Source organism: Acromyrmex echinatior, chromosome 6 (assembly GCF_024713525.1).
Source record: "Acromyrmex echinatior isolate Ae372 chromosome 6, ASM2471352v2, whole genome shotgun sequence".
In the NCBI taxonomy this organism is placed as follows: Eukaryota; Metazoa; Arthropoda; class Insecta; order Hymenoptera; family Formicidae; genus Acromyrmex; species Acromyrmex echinatior.
Genome location: NC_141857.1, coordinates 5,919,996 through 5,941,305, shown reverse-complemented (window position 1 = coordinate 5,941,305; position 21,310 = coordinate 5,919,996). Strand labels below are relative to the sequence as shown.

General features: G+C 42.7%; 1 protein-coding gene across 5 annotated transcripts in view; it reads right to left on the bottom strand.

Moving 5' to 3' along the window:
• LOC105154034 (uncharacterized) overlaps nucleotides 1-21,310 on the bottom strand; it is a 205,930-nt gene that overhangs the window by 65,479 nt on the left and 119,141 nt on the right. For all 5 annotated transcript variants that reach the window (XR_015545446.1, XR_847152.2, XR_015545445.1 and 2 more), the window contains one exon: nucleotides 9,535-9,711. Coding sequence is in view for 1 of the 5 variants with exons in the window: in XM_087407140.1 (XP_087263266.1) it covers nucleotides 9,667-9,711 (45 nt within the window). In the remaining 4 variants the exon portion in view is untranslated. The remainder of the gene's footprint in view (nucleotides 1-9,534; nucleotides 9,712-21,310) is intronic.

The window sequence follows — 21,310 nt, the reverse complement described above, 5'->3', positions numbered from 1 at the left end:
CGGTATATCCGTTCTGCTCAATTTCACCGATTTTCCGTCGCCTTTGTATCGGTTTATCGCTTTCGAGAGCCGATCATTAGTATCACCGTCAAACGACGGGCATTGTCGCGTCGTGCATTTATGGCATATCTACCTGGTCTCTCTCTCTCTCTCTCTCTTGCGCGCGCAAAAGCCTCGCTTTACGCATGTGTATTTTCGATAGAGTATCCCACCGCGCCGGTAGATCCTGTAGATCAGAATGTGTGTCCTCCAACTGTTATTATTTATTATACACGCGCTTTACCGGAATAAGAGACTCGTAACGGTACGCGGCTGAGTTTATGATCTTTCGGCGTCGCTTGTATCCTTTTAGTTGCCCGCGCTCTTTGACAAATGACCCGCAGCATCGACTACCGCAGGAAGCCGCACGCGCAGAAGGATTCGTTTCGGGAGATTTATTGTAAGATCCGCGCCGTTCTCTCGCGATGGCGACGAAACCTGAGATTACGGAACGACCGAGCGACAAAAATGGCATCTCTCGCGCAGAATTATAGCCCGTAGAATTATATATATAGGACATATCGCGTACATCGGCTTAATCCGCCTCGCCGCGCACACCTGTACTTCTACGATAATTTACCGTCTACAATAACTAGCGATAAACGATCAACGGTGCCGAGCGCGAACGAGCGCAAACTCCGCGATTCAACGCGATCTCGACGTGTCGTCGCAATTAGTTAATGCTTCGTAAATCGTTGGCGGGTAAACACCGCCCTGACATTTCCCTCAAAACCGTTTTACGCCCATCGGATAGAATTACTTAGGTCGGCGCGACGATGGAAATTATGTCGCTAATAAATACTAACAAGCAGCCGGGTAATTCGCTCTAAGCTCTACATTTAACTCATATGCTCAGCTTATGAGAAATCAGCTAATCCACAGCAAATGCACAAGTAAAGTGCAAGACCACGTGTTGGAGTAATAACTACATCCAAACAAAACTAACAGATGAAGGAGACGATACTGCTAGTAAATATCAATTATTAACCTTGTTTCCATCTGCACGACTAGATTTATTCCTTAATATAGTTTCCGCAATATCCTGCGTATGATTTACAATGTTATAACACATCAACAATGATTTCGAATGTATTATTAAATATTACGACTAGATTGGTTAGTCCATAAGAATAATAATTGAGGAGATAATAGTTCTGTTTTAAAAGTTAATCATAATTACTAGGTAAATGAAACTATGTTGTTAATTGATATTAACGATGCAGTCGCTTCTGTCTATACTAGATGTCCCTCCCCTTTCTCTCTCTCTCGCTCTCTCTCGCTCACTCGCTATTGATCAATCCATCTTTCAATTTACCTTGCTTTAACAGACCGAGCGTGAATGTTGCAGTTTTATAAAATACACCGATATAGCTACACCGATATAGATCACGATGACGACGACGGTCTTAGCGCTTGATTTCGAAATGCATTATTAGACCGTAACGCGTGTTCGCGTTACGATGAATTACCTAATCCTCCGGGGCTGGCCGTTTAAAGAAAGGAGAGATCGGACTGTGGCTCTCTTCCGGGGAATCACGGGTCTTTCAGGTGAGGCCACCTGGTCCGTCGAGTGCCGTGTGAACCTGTCCCTGGCGACATGGCGTCGCCCGAAAAGACACCCGGAGGGTAACTGTTTGTACAAGCGCCCCGGTATTTTTATCCGAATGACGATGACTCATAAAGATCGTCAGCTCTCTCGCCTGCGTACCCGGGCGCGCATGTTCCCTCTTCCTTACACATACGAATGAATCGTGCACCCACCACGCGTCTATACACGCGTGACACCGTTACCGATGCACGCGCAAGCGTGAACGCAAGAGGAAAGCGGGCGAGAGGAGGGCAACGGCGTGCTTGAATGTGTACTTAGCGGCAAGGAACACACTCGCCTCGCATGTTAGGATAGAGATTATGTCGTCCAAGGAGTCTATAGTTAGTTAAGGCTACCATTCTTCGGCCGGGTGGGTCTTTGAGCCCATCGCCGAAAGAGATCGTGGTAACAACGCGTTCGTCGTCACGCGCACCAACAATTAGATATTAATTCTATTCAGGTCTCTCACTGCCTATAGCCGAGACAGCCTCTACAAGAGACGCGGGCGGATTAACCTCTTTCGGTGTCTGTCCTCTTTTTTTTTTCGGGAATCTGATTCCCGCCGTCGAGACCAGTCAGGAATCGCCGGGACAAAGCCGAATTTGTCCGTCGTCTCACAATGGAGTCCGCAAACACATCGTCGGATTAGATAACTCGATATTTTCTTTGGAAGAAAATATCTTTCACTCAGTCAGTAAAAATTCTTTCATTATCCGGAATCGCTTATTTAAACATTTATATATGCCCAAATTGATGTTTCATCGAAATCTATCACATCTGATTTTAATTCTTTAGAGGTAGCTTCTTCCTCACGTATATATTATGATACAAATTAATATTTCCTATTTGTAAATGCCGTGATTTAATTAAATCTTATATTAGCGTGATTAAGTCTGACCTGTAAAATCGTTTAAGTCTCATCCTGCCGTGAATCATAAATAACGCATCGCAAGGAGTTATTACATGGCAAATGTAACTGCGAAAAACACGATTAACGAGATTCGTCAATTTAAATAAGAGACTTTCATTCGCGGCCCGATTACAAATTTCGCTCGTGATCCTCGAGAGCCGTAATATTTCAGCACAGCTGCGAAGATAATAACCAGATCGAGCATATATAAGACCCGTGCCTGTTCTGCGTCAACACGTCCGCTGGAAACATCAACGGCTGTTTCGCTTTCCTTATCTATACGTGGCATAAACTGCCCCGGCATAAAAATGGAGGATGATACACACCGCAGCGCGTAAAGGAGAAAAAAAATATCGCTGAAACTCCCGTAACACTCGTACGCCAACCGCGGGAAACAGCTAACTCGCGGAGCAATTTTTATCCATTTGGACCCCGACCCTCATGAAGACGGACGAGGATCCGATGGCGGCGCAAAGCGCCTCGGAAGGGGAGGTGGTGACTTCTCGCCAGTGGCAATTTTTCTGAAAAACGAGTGTCGGACACATGGCCCACGTATGAAGGACGACGGTGGCTGCGAAAATGATGCGTTTTATGGTTTTATAATGCGAATGGTTGACCAAAAAGGGGATCCCGGGATGAAACCGTAACACATGGCTGCTCGTGTGTCCACCGCTCTTTCCTGATCACACCCGTACGTGTGTGTGTGTGTGTGTGTGTGAGTACGACGTACGGCAAGGGGATGACCGTTCTTCGACTGTCCACTACGAAACTGGGTAATGAGCCGTCACGTAGACCGGGTTTACTCCCCAATAAAATCTATATCAGAATTCGGGGGGATGCTTCTTTTTATCTTGGCACCGCCATACATCATCCTTGAAGCGTCGTCGTTGACGCACTACCACTCTTACTTTTCAGTTATAACTCCGCCGCAGTCTGCGAAAAGTTTGATTTATTGTAGATCCTTGACATTTCAAGGTATCATTCATCGTGGACACTTTTCCGCATTTTTCGCATGCTTAAGGAAGCGGCTCGATCGCAAAGTATAATATGTTACATCAAGAAACAGAAAATGATATGCATATTCATGATAAAATATCATGGTTAATTCTTCGATAACAATTGGAGTCTTTCGAGGCATCAATATTTTGATTGTGAATTTTGGTATAAATTTAAATCTAAAAAATAAGTAAAATAAATGCAACTTCTACGATGGTAAAAACTTGTTGTTGAAACTTCGACCAGAATTTTTTCGGATTTTTATATAATCTAAAACAATAAAAAATGTGCTATTTATAATACTTTTGAGACTTCCATACAGAAACTATGCGTTTTATGAGTTATCTCCATGTCTCGGTCCACTATTAAAATGCCAATGTTTCATGAAGTGAATATTTACAATACTCACTGCAATATTCACGGCATTTTGATAATGGATCGAGATACGGAGATAACCCACAAAATGTTTTTTTTTTTTTTTTTTTTTTCGAAAATTTCTATTGTTAAAACGAAAGAGTTAAAGCTTATGTTGTAGGCAAAAAGTTAACATGTTATTTCAACTACTCAAACTTCATTGCTAATCGTCAGCAGTGTCGTAACATTGCGGCGCGTGCTTTGTTTCACGCGACACGGCCGATTTACAGCGCCATTTTTAGATTTCACAGCATCGATGTCTCTTCTTTAAGGAAAAAAGAAAAACAATAAACCGTAGAGGAATCATAAAACGATGTTGCGTAATTAGTGGTGCGCATGGCGCCACCGGTGAACTAAACATTCGACTAAAATAAATAACCACGGCTGGGCAAGGCTTGATTTATGAAGGAAGCCTGATGTTCCCCTGAATGTCATCCGGGTTTAACGCTTTTCGTGATCTTGGGCGCGCTTTAGAGCAACCATCCCAGGAACCCGATCAATAATACATCTCGTAAACGCACTCGCTGTCGGGAGTGATGAGCTCCTCCAGTTTCAGATACGACCAAAGTGAGTAATGCTAAACAAACGGGAAAATATACCTATCTGGCAGCGGCAACGTCGTCGGCGGCCGCGACCACGTCGTGGGAGACGTGCTATATTTACGCGACGGTGGTTTCGTCTTTTTTAACGGGTGCTCATGGTCGAACCGTTTATATTTAGCACACACGTACTCTTTCGGCCAAAGGCACCACCTTGTGACGTGTCAGATGCGACAACTCGTGTTCGTCTTTTTATCGAACGTGGGTGACCCTTCGTGGCACCGGTGCTATTTCAGGGCGCATGGGAACGCCGTTCGGCAGGTGCCCCCGGCTGATTATAAATAATCAGAGTCTCTCTCGCCTCTTACGAGAGCGCCTGCCAGCCTCTCGTGTCGTTCGGTATGGATATGCTCGGTATGGATGTCGAGGGGATCACAGAACATAAACGAGGGAGCCTAAGCGACGAGATATTTGTACTACATACAAGGTGTTTACGCGTTTAACGCACAAGATACTTTTATTCGTTATCGTAAGGAAATAAAAGTAATTTTTTTTCCTAAAAATTACATTCTAAAATTACTTCTACATTTCTCAGTGTTTCGAAACAAAACGTCTTCGTGTATAATTAAACCTTATAAGATTACAATTCTATCTAATACTTTAACCTTTCACCGACAACTGACTATCTAAAGGCGCAATTAATATTTTAAAATTACGAATTCTAATAGATAAATTTAAAAAGGAAGTATAATACAATCCAACCAGAATTTTTTTTCAGATTTTTACATAATTCGAAACAATGAAAAATTTGTCCTGTTTCTCGAAGATCCTTGTTGGTGACGGAATTAAAATTTATATTGTCGGCGAAAGGTTAAATTAATTAAATATACCACATTATCGCAGAGAACATATCTCTGCGTACTTGAGCTGACAAAGCTTCGAATGAGCGAATCATCGTTTGACCGGATCATCTTTCCCGATGCGGAACAAGCAGCATGGAATCGGCATGGAAGTGAACGCATGGAGTTTGAAAGCTCGTGGGTTTCAACAGGTGCTTTCGCGGAGCTGAAGTACGCAGGTATGTGGAAGCAAGCACTTGTGCCCGTGAAGACCTCTTACATGTGCACACTCCACTTGCGCACAAAGCGGGCCCGTATATTTCTGTTTTCCATCTCGACAGCTCGCAGAGACTCTCTCGAAAAGTGTGCCGCAGTAGTATACGGCTATCTCTCTCGTTTCTTCTTTCGTTGCCCTCTCTCGCACGTCCTTTCCTTTCGTTCGCTGTGCGCTTGCAGCGCGCACATTGTCGTATGGTCAGACGTAAACAAATTTCCGAGGGAGATGCGTGCAGAAACGTTTCACAGTTAATAAGCTGTTGGCGAAACATGGTGGTCATTAAACGTGCGTTTTCATTGTACAGCGCACACTCGAAGACCTCTGGGGTCGCGCAATAATCGAGTGGCAAAGTTGCGGTTAGAGAATATCTCACCCTGATGTGCCGGTTGGCCTGTGGTTATTCATATCGAACGATTATAATATTTTGTGTATACATATTCAATGACAGATAATTTGCGTAGGGCAAATATTCTTAACAAAAATAAATGCTCGATGTAAAATAAACAAAAATATTCATGAAATAAAGAAGTAAAGAATGAGAGTTCCAAGCTTAATAAATAACCAAGATCTGGAAACAGATGACCGAAAGAAATGCGAAATTTGAAATCTGGGATTGAAAGTCGGATACTTATCCCGGTCAATTTCCTTCGAGATCACTCGAGAATTAGGGTCTATTCGTTCGGGACACTCGAGAAGATTAGACTGTCACAAGCTTTTCTATATTTTCACAATAAGCCTGCGTAACGTAGCACAGAAGAGGACCTACCCGAAGGGCGGTTGCATCGAGTGACCGTTATATCCACTCGAAACAGAAAAATAATTCTATCCCCGTAAGCAAGCAGCAGCGTGCGAGAGCAACAGAATGTACCCGATGTGGAAAAACGATGGATAACAAAAAGAAGGGAGATAAAGAGAGCTACAGAGATATTCGGAGGCTATACGTAAGCCCCTCGACAATGGGGAAGATATTTTCTCTAATGAACCAAGACGAGTACACTCCAGTGCCAATTACACTTCAACCGCGTTCTCCGTATTTCGCTCTACTTGACTTCTGTCATTTCAAAGCCAATGAAATGTCGGAGAGACAAGGGCGAAATAGAAGAAAGAGAGAAATAGAGATGATGGCCCGCTGTGAGAAGTCTCCTCCGTGGGCACCCACGATCGATGCTAAACCTCGTCCCTTTTCGTCTCTCGTTCGGAGCAATAAAGTGCGAGACGAGGAAGCGAGGCGGAGAGATAAGCCGGACAATTAATTTTAAGGCGAATCTGAAGATGGAGGGACTTTGGCGCGCGATACGCGCCTTCGTTATGAAAGATCACTTACTTGCTACGGAGTATACCCTCAGTTTTCCGCTAAAGAGCTCTGCAATCCTTTCGAAACGCTCGCTAAGTACGAGTTGTTGCAAAATATACTTTGCTACATCATCTTCAAATAATTAGCGCAATCGTGAGAGCTCAAGTTTTAATTAGCAGTTTCGAATAGAATTGCGATAGATATATACGTGCCTTTGAGCTTGAAAATAACAAGGTTATGTTAACATAGATACAAAAAAACATCCTATATTTATCATCTATTATAAAATATTTCTGAAGCGATGTGTGTGTGTGTGTGTGTGTGTGTGTGTATGCGTGACATCATATGATGCACACTGCGATGATATCACAGCGTGTGATATATCATCTGATTCAAATATAATACTGAGATTATAATTACGTCGAATCAGAATTACGTTGAAGTAATGCCTTCGATAAATTAATAACGGGCGAATAGTTCTAGTTACGCAAACGAGATGTGCGACGACGGTACGTCTTAATTTACCATAGATTACACAGATCACAATAAACCAAGTCGATAGGGTCAGTCCGAGCCGTAAGCCTTGATTAACGGATTTAATTATGGGATTGTGTGCGGGGGCAGGATTGCAGCGGTCATTATGGGGGCCTTAGTAACCCGTATCCTATACACCCTGGATATATCTATGATGTTCCGTTGTATACACAGTGTTCCTACATAACGTCCAATAATATGTGTACGTGAAGCAAACACTTTCCACACTAAATATATCTACTACCAGATTAATTGTATTTTTTTCATTATGAAACATATTCTCTCACGATACTGTTGTTGCAAGCATTTTATAACGATGCAATTATCTGCAGGTAAATATCAAATTTTATTACACCCTATACGTAAAAGTCTACCAGAACTCAATACGATATTACAGGCTCTCGTGGTCCGTGGGGAATAAGACTTTAAATACGGACCCCATTTCTCTCGCCATCGCGCGAATACAGAAAAGCTGGCAAACGCAAAAGATAATTAAGTTCGTAATTAAAAGATACGATCGCACGAAAGCCTTTCACGGTGACTAAGTGACAAAGGCAATCAATCAAAGGGACAAGCGTGGATTCCACTCATGTCGAGACGTTCGATGTATATATAGATATAGGCGAGCGTATTCGTGCTCGGATCATTAAGGCTCCTATCATTTGTTACCATCAAGGATCGGTGTATCCGTTAATACCATGTTTCACGGCTCCGCGATTCCGCCAGCGGAGTATAAGCATATTAAACCAAGTATTCCGGACGTGTATACTAGGTATTGATTTTCTCGATACGAAAGATATGGCCGTCTACGAATCTGCCGTTTACATGAGCGATAAAAGGTTTAACCCTTCCACAATGTTAATCCTGATGTGACAAACGCGATTGTAAATCAAAGTTTTAAGATTGCTACACGCCATTAGCGAATAAACGATAAGTAATATGACGCGTTGAATACTGCACGTTATGATGACTATATATATACATAAATGGTAATTATCGTACGTATTCTCGATATACATATATTAAAGGTTATATTATCTTCCCATCACCTCTGAGAGCTACATTGTATACGAAACGTGTTGTGATACACCGAACGCAATTAGGATCGCGTTATTCAGGGAGCGAGTATATGGGATGTTCGGAATTTCGATTACAAGGCTCCTCGAAGTACGTTCTCAAGATGTCACTTTGCATGAATTTCCTCGGGCCAACGTCTCGGAGAAAGCTCTCTGTAAGCATCGGCGTGTGCAGAGGCGGAACCCTCGGTTAAATGAAATCACGGTCAATCTAACGTTATGTAAATCGGCGGTCACTATCTGGTCAGTTTTGCATATGAATGCCAAAGGGACGGCACACTTACGGCGCCGTATACGACCTTAAGATGATGCTAATCAGTGCTCTCCCAGGAGCCGAATTCTATCTATGGTTCGTTTAGTTTAGTGCTTTCGGGAGTCAAAGCCGGGTCGAATGCGTAGGAATTACTCTCGGGAAGTTTAATATTGAACGATTCTAAATGTTATAAATTTTCGTAACGTTTATCTTCTCGAGAAGCGAGCGATTCTTCGACTAATTATGTCACAGCGCATATTTTCTATTGTAATTACGAGAAACGTGACCTCACTAATTGCATGTTCGCGAAGTACTTCTGACGCCGGAATAGCCAACAACATAATTTTCGCGCTGATTAAAACAGGCACGGAGAAATAGTGGGAGTCTCGCATGGCGTATTTAAAATATTTTAATCGGGCCATTCGTGCTGGCGAGGAATCTAATGCAAAGTGGTAACTCGTAACACTGCGCGCTTCTAATGTCACCACATGGTTTCGATGACTGGGCCTGTACCGGGTAATCCTATGGGGTAGCACCTACTCGAAAAGCGTCGATCGCGTAAGTATTGTCCATCGACGGTTCACGTCGCGATCCTACATTAAACACAGCCGTGTGACAATTATTTCGCGTTTATCGACAGCAACGGTATTATCCCGAGGGGTGCGCACCCTCTGATTAAAAATTCTCGCGTGGTTAAGCCTCTGATAATGATCTTCCCTAACCCCTTTCCGCCCGTAGGGTTTATACAGTATGGTCTAAAAACGATTGTACTTACTCAGTCGGCGTGCACGGACGACGGCTAAAGCGCAAATGGCTCGAGGTCATCGCAGAACAAGAGTTAACGATCGTTGTCAAGGGTAGTGGCGATGGTGCTGTTTTTTTTTTTGTCAATTGACGTTGCAACGTATCAAAGAAGTCTCGTGAGGATCCAGCTGTTCCGCAACTCTCGTACCTGTAAACAAGTTGTTTCAAAACCGGTTATTTTCATGAATTATTGTGAAAGTCAGTGTTTTTACACTACGTTACTCATTTTACAATCTTATTCTATTTCTTGCTATTATTTTTTCTTACTTATTATCGTATATAATTATATAATTTGTATACAATTTTAATATATGTATATAGTGTGCATATAAATGATATATAATTGAATGCCTAAATCATATATGTATTAATATATATTTGCTATCTATGTAATACGAATGAATACATCAAAGACGAAATCTTGCGATCAAGGCCCTCCGCAAGTATCACGTCGAGATACTATCTTTAGTCCGTTATTAATTAATATCGTGTCAAAGATTAAATGAATTTCTATTGAAGATTCTCATCTGCCGGCAAACCAAGCGCGAAGCAGGCGGTCGCCCGCGAAATTTGTCATAGGCCTAACGACCCTCGTTATTAAAAGTAACGTTCCAATGACCTCGCGTGATAATCCACTCACTTGACAAATCGAGATAATTGCAGCGGCAGCCCTTAATCTTCTCCTCGAGCAACCCGACAAACAAAAGACTTTTAGAGGCTCTGAGAATTTACAGTGCACGCGGAATTAAATTAAAATATAAGTTGCTTCAGTGTTACTCATTATCAACTTATACAGTGTTTAAAAAAAAAAAAAATAAGTTAAATATTTAAGTTAAATATTAAAAACTCGTTATACATAAATTAAGAGAGTTTGCTATTGTCGAATAACAAAGAGAAATAGTTTATAAATGAATCATGAATAAAACTCATTTATCAAATATAAAAGAACCACAGTTACAGATGAATTTCATCAATTTTTCCGTGAATTTTTAACGCGATAGAAATGTACCGAATAAAATACAAAAGGAGCATAGTCGGGTGAAAAAAAGAATATAAATACCCGTAGTCCAGCGAATCACGCACTTCCATTAATTAAATATTCAAAATCGCCATTAATCCGGTCATCCCGCGTAACGGCCATTCACAACCGTGGCGGTTGAAATCAGCCTGAATGAAGCCCGGACCCGTTTCAGATCTCCACGGCTTAGGCAAATGAAAGCCGCGGCGCGTTCGCATGCAAATACACACTTTTGTACGCGAAACCCGGTAGCGTCGAGCACGAGCGTTAATAAATTTTTTCACAGTCGCTCCCGGCTGCCGAATTCGACGTGTGACTAATGACGGCGAATTAACGCGAGAGCCTGTACCAACGTACCTGAGAACAATCAGGTGCTGTTGCTGACATAAAAGAAAGAGAGAAAGAGAAAGAGAGAGAAAGAGGGAGGGAGGGAGAGAAAGAACTCAAAGCAGCGGGAAAAAAACGCCAGTCACCCTCTCACTGTGTTTGCCCAAGGTGTGACAAATTCCGGAAGATAGATCGATCGACCATACCTCCCGTCGCGCTACGTACCTGTCTTCCTGCGCTCATTCGACGCCCATTCACATTCAAATGCGAAGTTAACTAACAAGGTGGTCTCGGTAATAAATGACACGAGCAAAAAGCGCGCGCATTTGATCTCTCTCTCTTTCTCTCTCTCTCTCTCTCTCCCTCTCTTTCTTTCTCCTCTGCCCCCGGGTTAATTATTCAGAATAAGGGGGTTGTAAGCAGATTGGTCTCACCCTTAAGCCCCTATCTCGGTACAACGAGGGTGGCAAGACGGGGAGGCGGAGGGATCGACCAAAGACTTTAAACCGCCCTTACTTACTGACTAGTGTCTGTGATTAGAACCAGAAATATGCTAAGCGGCCTACCAATTACCGGAGATTCCTAGTCGCGGAATTACGTCGCCTGGAATAGAGAAGCTCGCGATACAATCGAAATAGCGGTAATCTTACCACGCCAAGAATAATTATGCAAAGACGTTACACCTTGTTTCCCAGTCTTTTGCAAGGAGATAAATAAGACTGTAACAAAGTCTCAATATTTTTTACGTAATTAACATCATTTAGAATAAAACTGAATTATTGTAGCGATCTATAGAAAATGCTATTGTATTTTCCACTTCACTTTGTAAATTTTTGTAAAATTATATTTAACGACGAGTTTATATAATAGGAAATGGTTCGAATAACGCACTCGTGTTAACAGGAAGTTTTTGATAATCTCCAGATTCTGGGCCGTAACTCGGTCGTCGAACCCCATAAAATCAGTTTCGCTCAAAACGTTTGAATCGCATCCAACGAGCTTTTCTAATCCCAACGTACGATCAAAGTCCGCTACAAACGGCACAGAAGTTCAATCGTCTGCAGCGAGGGCGGAAATTAATTCCATGTCCGCGACAATAATTTTAGACGCGGTTCTTTGAGAAGGAGGCGACTACGCGGTCTAGTCGGAGGCACGAAAGGATAGTGGAAAATCGTAAGGGAACATTGTCGTTAACTTTTACGATGCCATTAACGTGGCCGTCTTCCGCCATTTCGAACGCGAGCTGGACATCGTGACGTCACCGTAAAAAAGGACCAAAGGAAGCAAAAGAGAGTTAGAAAAAGAATTAGTCGGGACCACGAGTTGCCCAATCTCCCTTCCCATTCCACTCGTTCTTTCTTCGTGCCTCGTATATCCTTCTATGGTATCGCAGCGATCGTAACTTCGACAAAGGGCAATATTCGAGTTACTCAAGCTGAATGCGGAATGTTCTTAGCAAATTGATTGCCGTGAAGGATTTAATAAAAAGCATGCTGGTTGTTATTAAATCTTTTTCCATAATATGCTAATAATGACTTACGTAAAAAAAATATCAAAATACATTACAGAAACGGATCATTAAAATTATTATATAATACAATTAAAAACTTGGCTGGTCGCATTCGATTTACGTGAGTTTCCTTAATTTTCCTTATTTTCCTTATTTCCAACACCTTCAGACAGCACGTTTGCGGTTGGCGTCGCGGCAAACGAATACGACGACAGCCACGCCTTCTGCAAGTGGCAGCTCGGTGTTGAAAAAAATAACAAATCGAGGAAATACGAAGAAAAACATGGATGGAGAAGAACGGTTAGACGAAGGTTACGTTTTGGGACTTGACACGCGTATCTAAAACACAAGCCTGGGCCACGTGCCAGGGGTACCCTGCCTGTCAAGTCACGTGACCGTGCGTAAAAGGGTTGAGATTTTCCAGCCCGGACTTTTCGTGGCTTGACAGATCGTTTCGCTAAGTCTGACTGATACTCGTCCGCTACGGGCTTCGCTTTAATTATGAGATATTATTCTGTGATCGCGCCCCTTTGAACGCGAGCGGGTTTAATGCCTTTTTAAAAGGAGATCAAGCTTCTCTTTCGTATACCATGCACAGACGGATCGACGAACGGACGTCAGCGATCATTGCGCAACACAATGCCGCTGGAGTTTCAGAACGAAACAATTAGCCGAGCGTCGTTTCGGCAAGCGCGGTGTGAATTTCAGTCGGATGGGCGACAGAGGATCAAAGCTTTTGCATTTGTACGCGGAGTTTCTCGATCAGCTACCCGTCTCAAGACGGAAAGCCGTCAGAGACAATATCATCTCTGCGAGAAGGTCGTTACTTCACGCTTGGTCGCCGAAACTTGGTGAAATTCTAAAATTCTCGAAAGGTTCCGGGTAATATCTCGGGAAAAGTTCCGACACTTTCTTAAACTTCGAAGCAACGTCTAGATATGATATCCAGTTTATTGCAGTCTACTCAACAACGGCCGGGTGCTCCTATGATTTTAATCCTCGCATTCTCCCTTATATATCCTTCTTGATGAAATTTGTGTGATATATAAACAATTTTAATTAAATTCTTTAGAATAGGATATTGTCTACTAAAACATTGCACATACCATGTTATTTAGAAACTTTAAAAGTACTGCAAGTTATTAGGTGTTGGAATTAATTCGTAGCGTTTTTTAATGAAAGAATGTTATTTATTTCACATGAGCATTAAAAAATACATTAATGAAAGTACTTTTAAAACTTATAAATACTTTGTAAAACGCTACGAATTAATTCCAACACCTAATATTAATTTCTGTACTGAAAAAAAATTTATTACATCTTAATACATTTTTTTTTTCGATAGTACTAACTAAACATTTACTTACAGTAAATATTTACATGATAAAATATGGTGACAGTTAAATCAATTAATGGTTCTTGTGTTAAATAAATATAAAAAAATAAATTGTTAAAATATTTATTTAAAAATTTAGTATATTTTTTTTTCGCGCAGAATAAAAAGCTATACATACAAAATATATAAGAATACTAAAAATGTTATCAAAATCTCGTAATATCTATCATTTCTTTATAAAAGCTCAAGTGAAATAACGATTTAATAATCTCTCTATGATGATAAACACAATAACATACTTTTATAAAATATAGTTTACACACACACGCACACGCACACGCACACAAGAAACTTTACTGCCAAGAAATACGAATTTATACAGTAGATACAATCTACCGTATAGTACATACAATTACAACATATATCTTGCTTTTGATGTTTCCAGAATGTAATAGAATAAGTTGATATCTCTCACATTAACGCAACAACTTTCCAAGCAAACCATAAAGGACAGTGAGTTCAGGAAGAGTCGGCAAGCGCCACGTCACGCGCATTACGGACAATAATATCCCGACGATATTACGGACGACTCTGCAGCTAGAAGACGAAAGAAGCGAGTGATGGATGCGTCCTATAATCCGTGCTAACTTCCTTCGGGATTTGGCGGCGATGGTTGCCTATGGCGCCACTTTTCTCCGACACAAGCAAGCAAGCAAGCAAAGCAGGCAGGCAGACAAGCCGACAGACAGCCATCCCTAATTCAAACCTGGCCTAAAACCTCGAAATCAAGTCAAGTCACTAAGTCTCATCTCCTGGGGGTCGTGTGCGGCACCCCGAGACGCCGTTCTAATTAACATCGTGTCGCTCTTACGGCTTAAGTCGTGGCGCACAACTGAAACGTCTTCTGAAAATCATTAAAAGGGGAGGCGAATGTGTAAAGAGATAGGCGAGGGACGAGGCGACGCACGGATGGATTCGACTGTCGGGAGGCGCAGAATGGTCGAATAAATAGAGGCAAGCCAGAAAGGAGACGATTCTCCGGATCGGGGAGGGAAGCCAAGAGGAAGCGGGATTCAAATTTTCGCAAATCATTCCATGGAGGGAAGAGAGAGAGAGAGAGAGAGAGAGAGAGAGAGAGAGAGAAAATATTCAGTAACCCCTTTTCCCGGGATTATCGGGGACCCATGTGGCCCTGGCTCGCTGATGGCTCGTTACCGAACCGTGCCTCTTCTCGATAACCGACAGATATTGCTATTTATGAACGTCGCCGGGCCCTCGTCACGCCACCGCCGGCGCATCTCTTTGTCTTTCGTCGACTATACACGCACCGTCGCCTCTATGGCGATTGCCGGCTCCAGTCACGTCCCCGACACGTGTCGAAGATAGTGTTCCACGAGACGTATCCGCGTACGCTGATGTTGTCGATCAAGATAGATTGACGTCGAGGAAACGGGAAACAATCGCCGTTTTCCAAACTGTTGGTTACGCTGATGAAACATGTCATAGTAAAAAAGAACTAAAGATATTACGTAAAGCAAACGCAGAACTATGGATGATCATTTAGCACTGTTCATTCAAAATATTGATCTTAGGAACGGACGCGCTAAGATGATACAATAATTTAAAGAAATATTAAGTAATAAAATCGAAAGATGAATAACGAGAAAATGACTCGTCCAGAATGAAATATTGTGAACGGATTAAAACTTAAATTAATCGAGAGAGATTCTATTAGAAATTCTAATTGTTTCATATTAATTAAGAGCTATAGCTCCAAATATTTCGTCGTTCGCAGTATCATGCCGATCTCCAGACGCTTAAGCGAGTTCTGCGGACCCTACTGGAAGTTACCGATGTCCGGCTTAAGTAAACGAAACAGCCGCCGCAGGGGTTGCTGGGATGGACTAAGATATTTGTCACCTCATTGTTCGTCTCTTGGGCCCTGAGCTAAGTTCACGGGCGGAGTTTAATGTTACGCAATTCCTGCGAGCGCCACAGAGGATTATTCCTGTGGGCAGGATGTGCTGCGATATATCTTGCGCAGTTCGTCGCCGAAACGAGCCCATTTCTCGAAGCGCATGGAGAAACGTTCGACCCGACCAGGGTCTTCTTGCAAGTTCCGGCGAGCTTAAAGCAACGACGGCGAAACAGCAGGATAGCGCGCCCGAGATATTACGGCGCGAGTCTTAATTAGCGCGACTTCCAAACGATCGCCACATATAACTGCCAGAAGACCGATGACGACCCCGAGATGGGAACTGTCCCTGGTTAAGCACGACCGTCGTTAATTAATCCGCATTGTATATAACGACGTATAGGTGAAGGGTCTCGCAAATTTTCCCTTCTACAATAATAATTATACATATACAGATACATACAAAAGAATGGTCTTGTTAAAATATTTTAAAATTTAGCTGGAGCAAACATAATTTTGTTGGACTATTAAAATAATTATACAGTACGCTCGAACTAATTATATGTAGGATGCTGCAAAAAGTTTTAGCATTCTAGCAATCGGTTCAAGTGCCTTACATAATTATTTTAATGCAACAAAATTATTTTCAAATCTGTATCTATATAACTAAATTTTTAGACACTTTAACAAAATCATTCTTTCCGTGCATGCAGCAATGTTTATAGCGTTCGTTCAATCGCAACCACGACGGGGAGGAAAGACGTCGTCGGCCGTGTCCATGGAATTTTTCAATCGCCGCAATAATGACTGACTTTCACGCTCGGTGAAGTTCCTTGGTCGCGAGCAGATCTAGAACCCGATAACGACCGCGGCATTAATTCAACGTTTCGCTGCAATGCACGCATTGCCACGCGATTTCGAAAGGCGATTCGTGCAGGTGGTTTGTTGATATAATTTCGCGACCTTACGGTTAAATTGTTGCACGTAGTGACACTGATGAGAGCAGTGCGCGCGAGTCAAACCATTTATCGTAATTATTACTACGGGCGGTGCTGGCAATGTAATGGTAAGATATCACAATGTCGAAGCCATGTCGTGCAATGGTCCCTTTCGTGACCAATGATCAGCGGAGTCAATTTGTAGTGTGCATTAATTATCAACATTCCACTAGCTGGTTGCATGGCTACTGAAAGGAATATAAAAGTTTCACCCTTACGAATACTACAAATAACGGAGACAAATTGAATACATTTCTACCGAAATTTTTATTAATTCTAGTATATAATGTAAGCACTTTAAAATGCTCTTTCAAAAAATCATGTTTTACAAGAAAACACTGCGATGCTTGTAGAAAGTCTGGTTGGTAAAACATTGTGTCTCGTATTTGTCACGTTCGACAGCTATTTGTAAGACCGACGAGCCTTTTTCAACAGAAATACGAGCTTGTCGGATCGAAAGACTGTAACTTGATCTCCCTTTTAGACAAGCTGTTAATTTTCTAAATTTAGAGGGTAGATGTAAGAAAGCTCGATCGCCGAAGCGGTCATGGAAACCAGTTATCTCTTACCCTATTTGTTTTCAGCAGCTGACTGCAGCGGGGAGATGAGAGTAGTGCGCGAAAGCGACGAAAACGCATCCGGGTCGAGGACTGGCAGCGAGGGCGGCCCCTTGCTCCCTGGGGGACATCATCAAGGAAATTGGATTCGGCATTTTTCAAATCCTATCCCGAAAAACACTCGTATAGATGTTCGACCGGTCGCGCCAAAACCGTATTTTCGTCCCTAAGAGGTTAGTGCTTAACAACCAAATTACGCTATTTTTATGCTGCTTAGATTGAAAGTAGAAAAAAAGAAAAAAAATATAACATAAGGTAGACCAACCGTATCAAATTTTAATAAGATTGCCGTATCAAATTTTAATAAGATTACTTTGACAGCTGTGTCAATCATCTCGCTCGTTTTTCCTAAACAGAAATATATTTCTAAAATATTTAAACATATAAACAGAGATAATTATGTAAAATATTATATCCGTGTGTATTTTGTTTCCGCAGAAATCATTCTTATAAAAAAAGATTAATCAATAGGCGAGAGTCAAGCGTCCCCTTTTTCCACTTTATTACATACGTGACAAGATCAGATTGGGAGGCTAACGGATGATTTTCGTCGGAATTCGACCTCGTCACCTCGAGACGATCCCTCATTTCACAGTTCCAACCGAAGATTAAGATCTACCCCTTAAAGCACCAACTTGCTGCTTCGCCCGCGGCTAAGTTTCGCGCAGTCGTAATTCATCGCCAGCAGATAACGTCGGTCGATGTATTATTTATCCTCGTTGTCACCGCAATTATTCATATCACTATCATACCACGCCTCGGTTTCCGCTGGCAATCGAAAGCAACTCGTCTGCTTATTATCGCGTTCCAAGATAACGTGGATACGTTAACATGTTCCATTTCTTAAAGAGCAACGCGTACATTAGAAATATAGATATTAATGTAACATGCGATGAATACATAAGAACAACAAAACAATATATATGTAAAAGGAACATATATTTCTCGCGAAATAAATCAAAGTCAAAGTTTATAAGGGTGTGTATTTACATTTATATATATATATATATATATATATATATATATATATATATATTACATTCATATATATATTTGGAATATATATATTCCAAATTAAGAAAGGCAAAATATGGAGAACAATGGTAGTAAAATTATACACAAGAAAACACGAATAACTTCGAAACTCCCACGAGCTCTGGCATCATCGAATGGAGATGTAATTGCGAATGGAGATTAGCTGGAGAGAACCAGGATGCTATCTCAGCAGACAGAATCTCGCGAGACGAGAGCGCATCTAGTTAGTACGTTTACGACAGTTCGCGGTAAGGAAGAAAGAAAGGAAGGAAGAAAGGAAGCGAACGGGCGCGCATTGTCATAAAACGTAAGCACGGAAGATATCTCCAAGTGTGAAATATTTCAGTCTAATCCAGCAATATCATAAAGAACGCCCGGCGAGGCGGCCGCGCGACGAGGCACTGAAGTCGTAACCAGGCATTAGGGCTGTTTACAAAAGGCCCTTTCGATGCCGCCGTCGCGCGAAATCGTCGTTATGGACGGAGGAACGAAAGGAAGGGCGGGGATCGACGGATGCGGGAGCGGCATCGGCTGCGAAACTCACCACCTGGGTCCCTCCTCACCCTTATTATCAACAATCGTAAAACGCTAAATTGAAAGTCCTCGAAAGACTTAAGGCGGGGAGAAAGCATGCACCGCGTAGTAGAAAAGAATGGTGAACGCGCTCAGCTACAAACAAGATCTGCGGTTAGGACAATTTCGGCAGTCGGCATAAAAGGGGCACTTTACAGTGGGAATCGCTAATACGCGACTGTAAAATTCATTTCTGTCTGCAGCTGCGGAAGTACGCCGTAATAAAGAATGATATAACAAAGTTCGGTGGCGCGCGTATAACGTCGCGATTAAGTTAGCCGCCGTTTGTACAAGACAGAAGGCATTAATTGTTGGCGACGATATAAAGAAAAATCGTGTGTAGGAAAAAAAAATGTCGTAAAAACTACTGCGACTGTTTTTCCTCCTGGCTTTCTCGATAAATAGAGAATCACTCGCGATGACTTCGAGAAAAAGTTAACGGGCGGCATCGGGAGGATCTCACATCAGTTACTTCTTCAGGAGGACCAACGAATTCAATCTGTCTGAGGTGACAAGACAAATGTGCCGCTGCACTCCGTCTCCCGATCCTCCTCCCGCAGGACAGCCACGGGTCAATTAGCCAAAAAATTGGGGCGTCGCGCCAGTGAATATCTAGAAAAAGTAATTCGATTGAAAGGGAGCAGGCTATAGAGATAAGTGAGAGAAGATGCCAGTCATCCCTCGGTAATTAGTCAAGGGTCGCTTGAGTGCCGTGAGGAATTCCGAGTCGAGTCCGGGTATCATCCCCGGCAGATACACAGGCCAGAGGGGCTGATTCTCTAGGACGAAGGATAAACCCGGATCCACAGGCTGATACCATGGAGAAGTTTCGCGTCCGGCTTGGATTTGATTGATTAGCCTTGCGCGGAATGGAGTGTCGCGATTGTTTCCGGCAGAGTAATCGCGGCCACTTACACGAACGCGAACGTTCGGCCGAATTCTCTTCGCTAATGATAACGATGGACATATACAAGGTATCCTTTATAAGCGTACGAAACTTTCCCATTTCGTCAATTACTCGTGGATGCAAAAATAATGTTGTTTGACAGACTAAAAATAATCATCGCGAAATAAGTATTATTTTTTCAGGAGGATTTATATAACATGACAGACGGTTTTTAAACTTCTTCTATACTGAATAGCGAATAATGGAACATTTATGTTAAACAATTACGGTAATTAGTCACGTTGAAAGGAAAATCTATAATATAAAAATCTCGAAAATGCAAGCTCAAAAATGCGTTTTTCTATTATCTTTCGAATATGTTTATTTGCATATATGTAACATTTTTCAAGATAAAACATTAAAAATCGAAAGCATATTCCTGTTAAGCGATTAAAGAAGCCAATAGCGCGCGACAGCGCATACGTGTACCAATTATTCGCGGGTAATGCTTTTTTACTGTCGCCTCCTGAAAAATGTATCCACCCGCGTGTGCATAATGGAGCCGCGGATGCCAAAATCGAAACTCCGAAATAGCCGAATGCCGCGTTTCATTACACGCGGGCACGGAGAGCGAGAATACCAGGGATAATACATTTAATCAAGGACGAAAATGGTTTCGCCGCGCGAATTTCGATTCATACGCGGCGACCGAATGCACGCACGGTTCGCGTCACCGCGCGCGTGTGGAACGCGTTTTTCCCAGATATATCCATTAAGCCGCGGGTATTATATCCACGCAGCGCCACCCGGAACACATCAGGTCTTCCAAAATACCATCGAGCATCATGAATAGCCCGGATCTCCATTCGACGGAACGTGATCCGTGATCCACGATGAGCCAATGGTTGTCGGTCTGTCCAAACTCGCGTCGGTGAGTTTCATAAAGAATGCCAACATTCGGAACTCTCTCACCGCGGCGTGCGGGAGCAAAAGCAAGAGGGGTCAGTGGCGCGATGAATGGTGCGACCTGTGTCGTCGGGAGATAGGTCGTCGGTACGTGACATTTCGCGGTGTATCCGTGGCTGTTGCGGCGTCGAATTACTAGAGTGCGTAGCACGCACGTGGTGTGCGCGGGCGCGACAGGGAATGTGTTACGGAGGTGCTTCCACGGCACTATGGACTGTCGACCAGTCCAGTGGGTATACGTATTGGACTCTGGACAGCGGTCATCTGTCACTGTCAAGCCCCACCATCCCGGCTGCCTTACGGTCGGCCGGGTGGCGTCGCGTCGCGTCGCGTCGGTGAGGAGGACGACGACGAAGGGAGGATCGAACCCTCCCGTATTCCCCGTAACACGTGCCGATGTCTACGCTCGAACCCCGATCGCGCATCGCTTCGTATATATTATATACCCACGCGCGTGGATATATATCGTGAGACACGTAATGTACGCGCGGATATAAATAAAGCGCCATACTGCGTTAATTACGATCGAGCGGCGTGTCGGCGCTCCCGTTTGCGCGGTGTGGCCT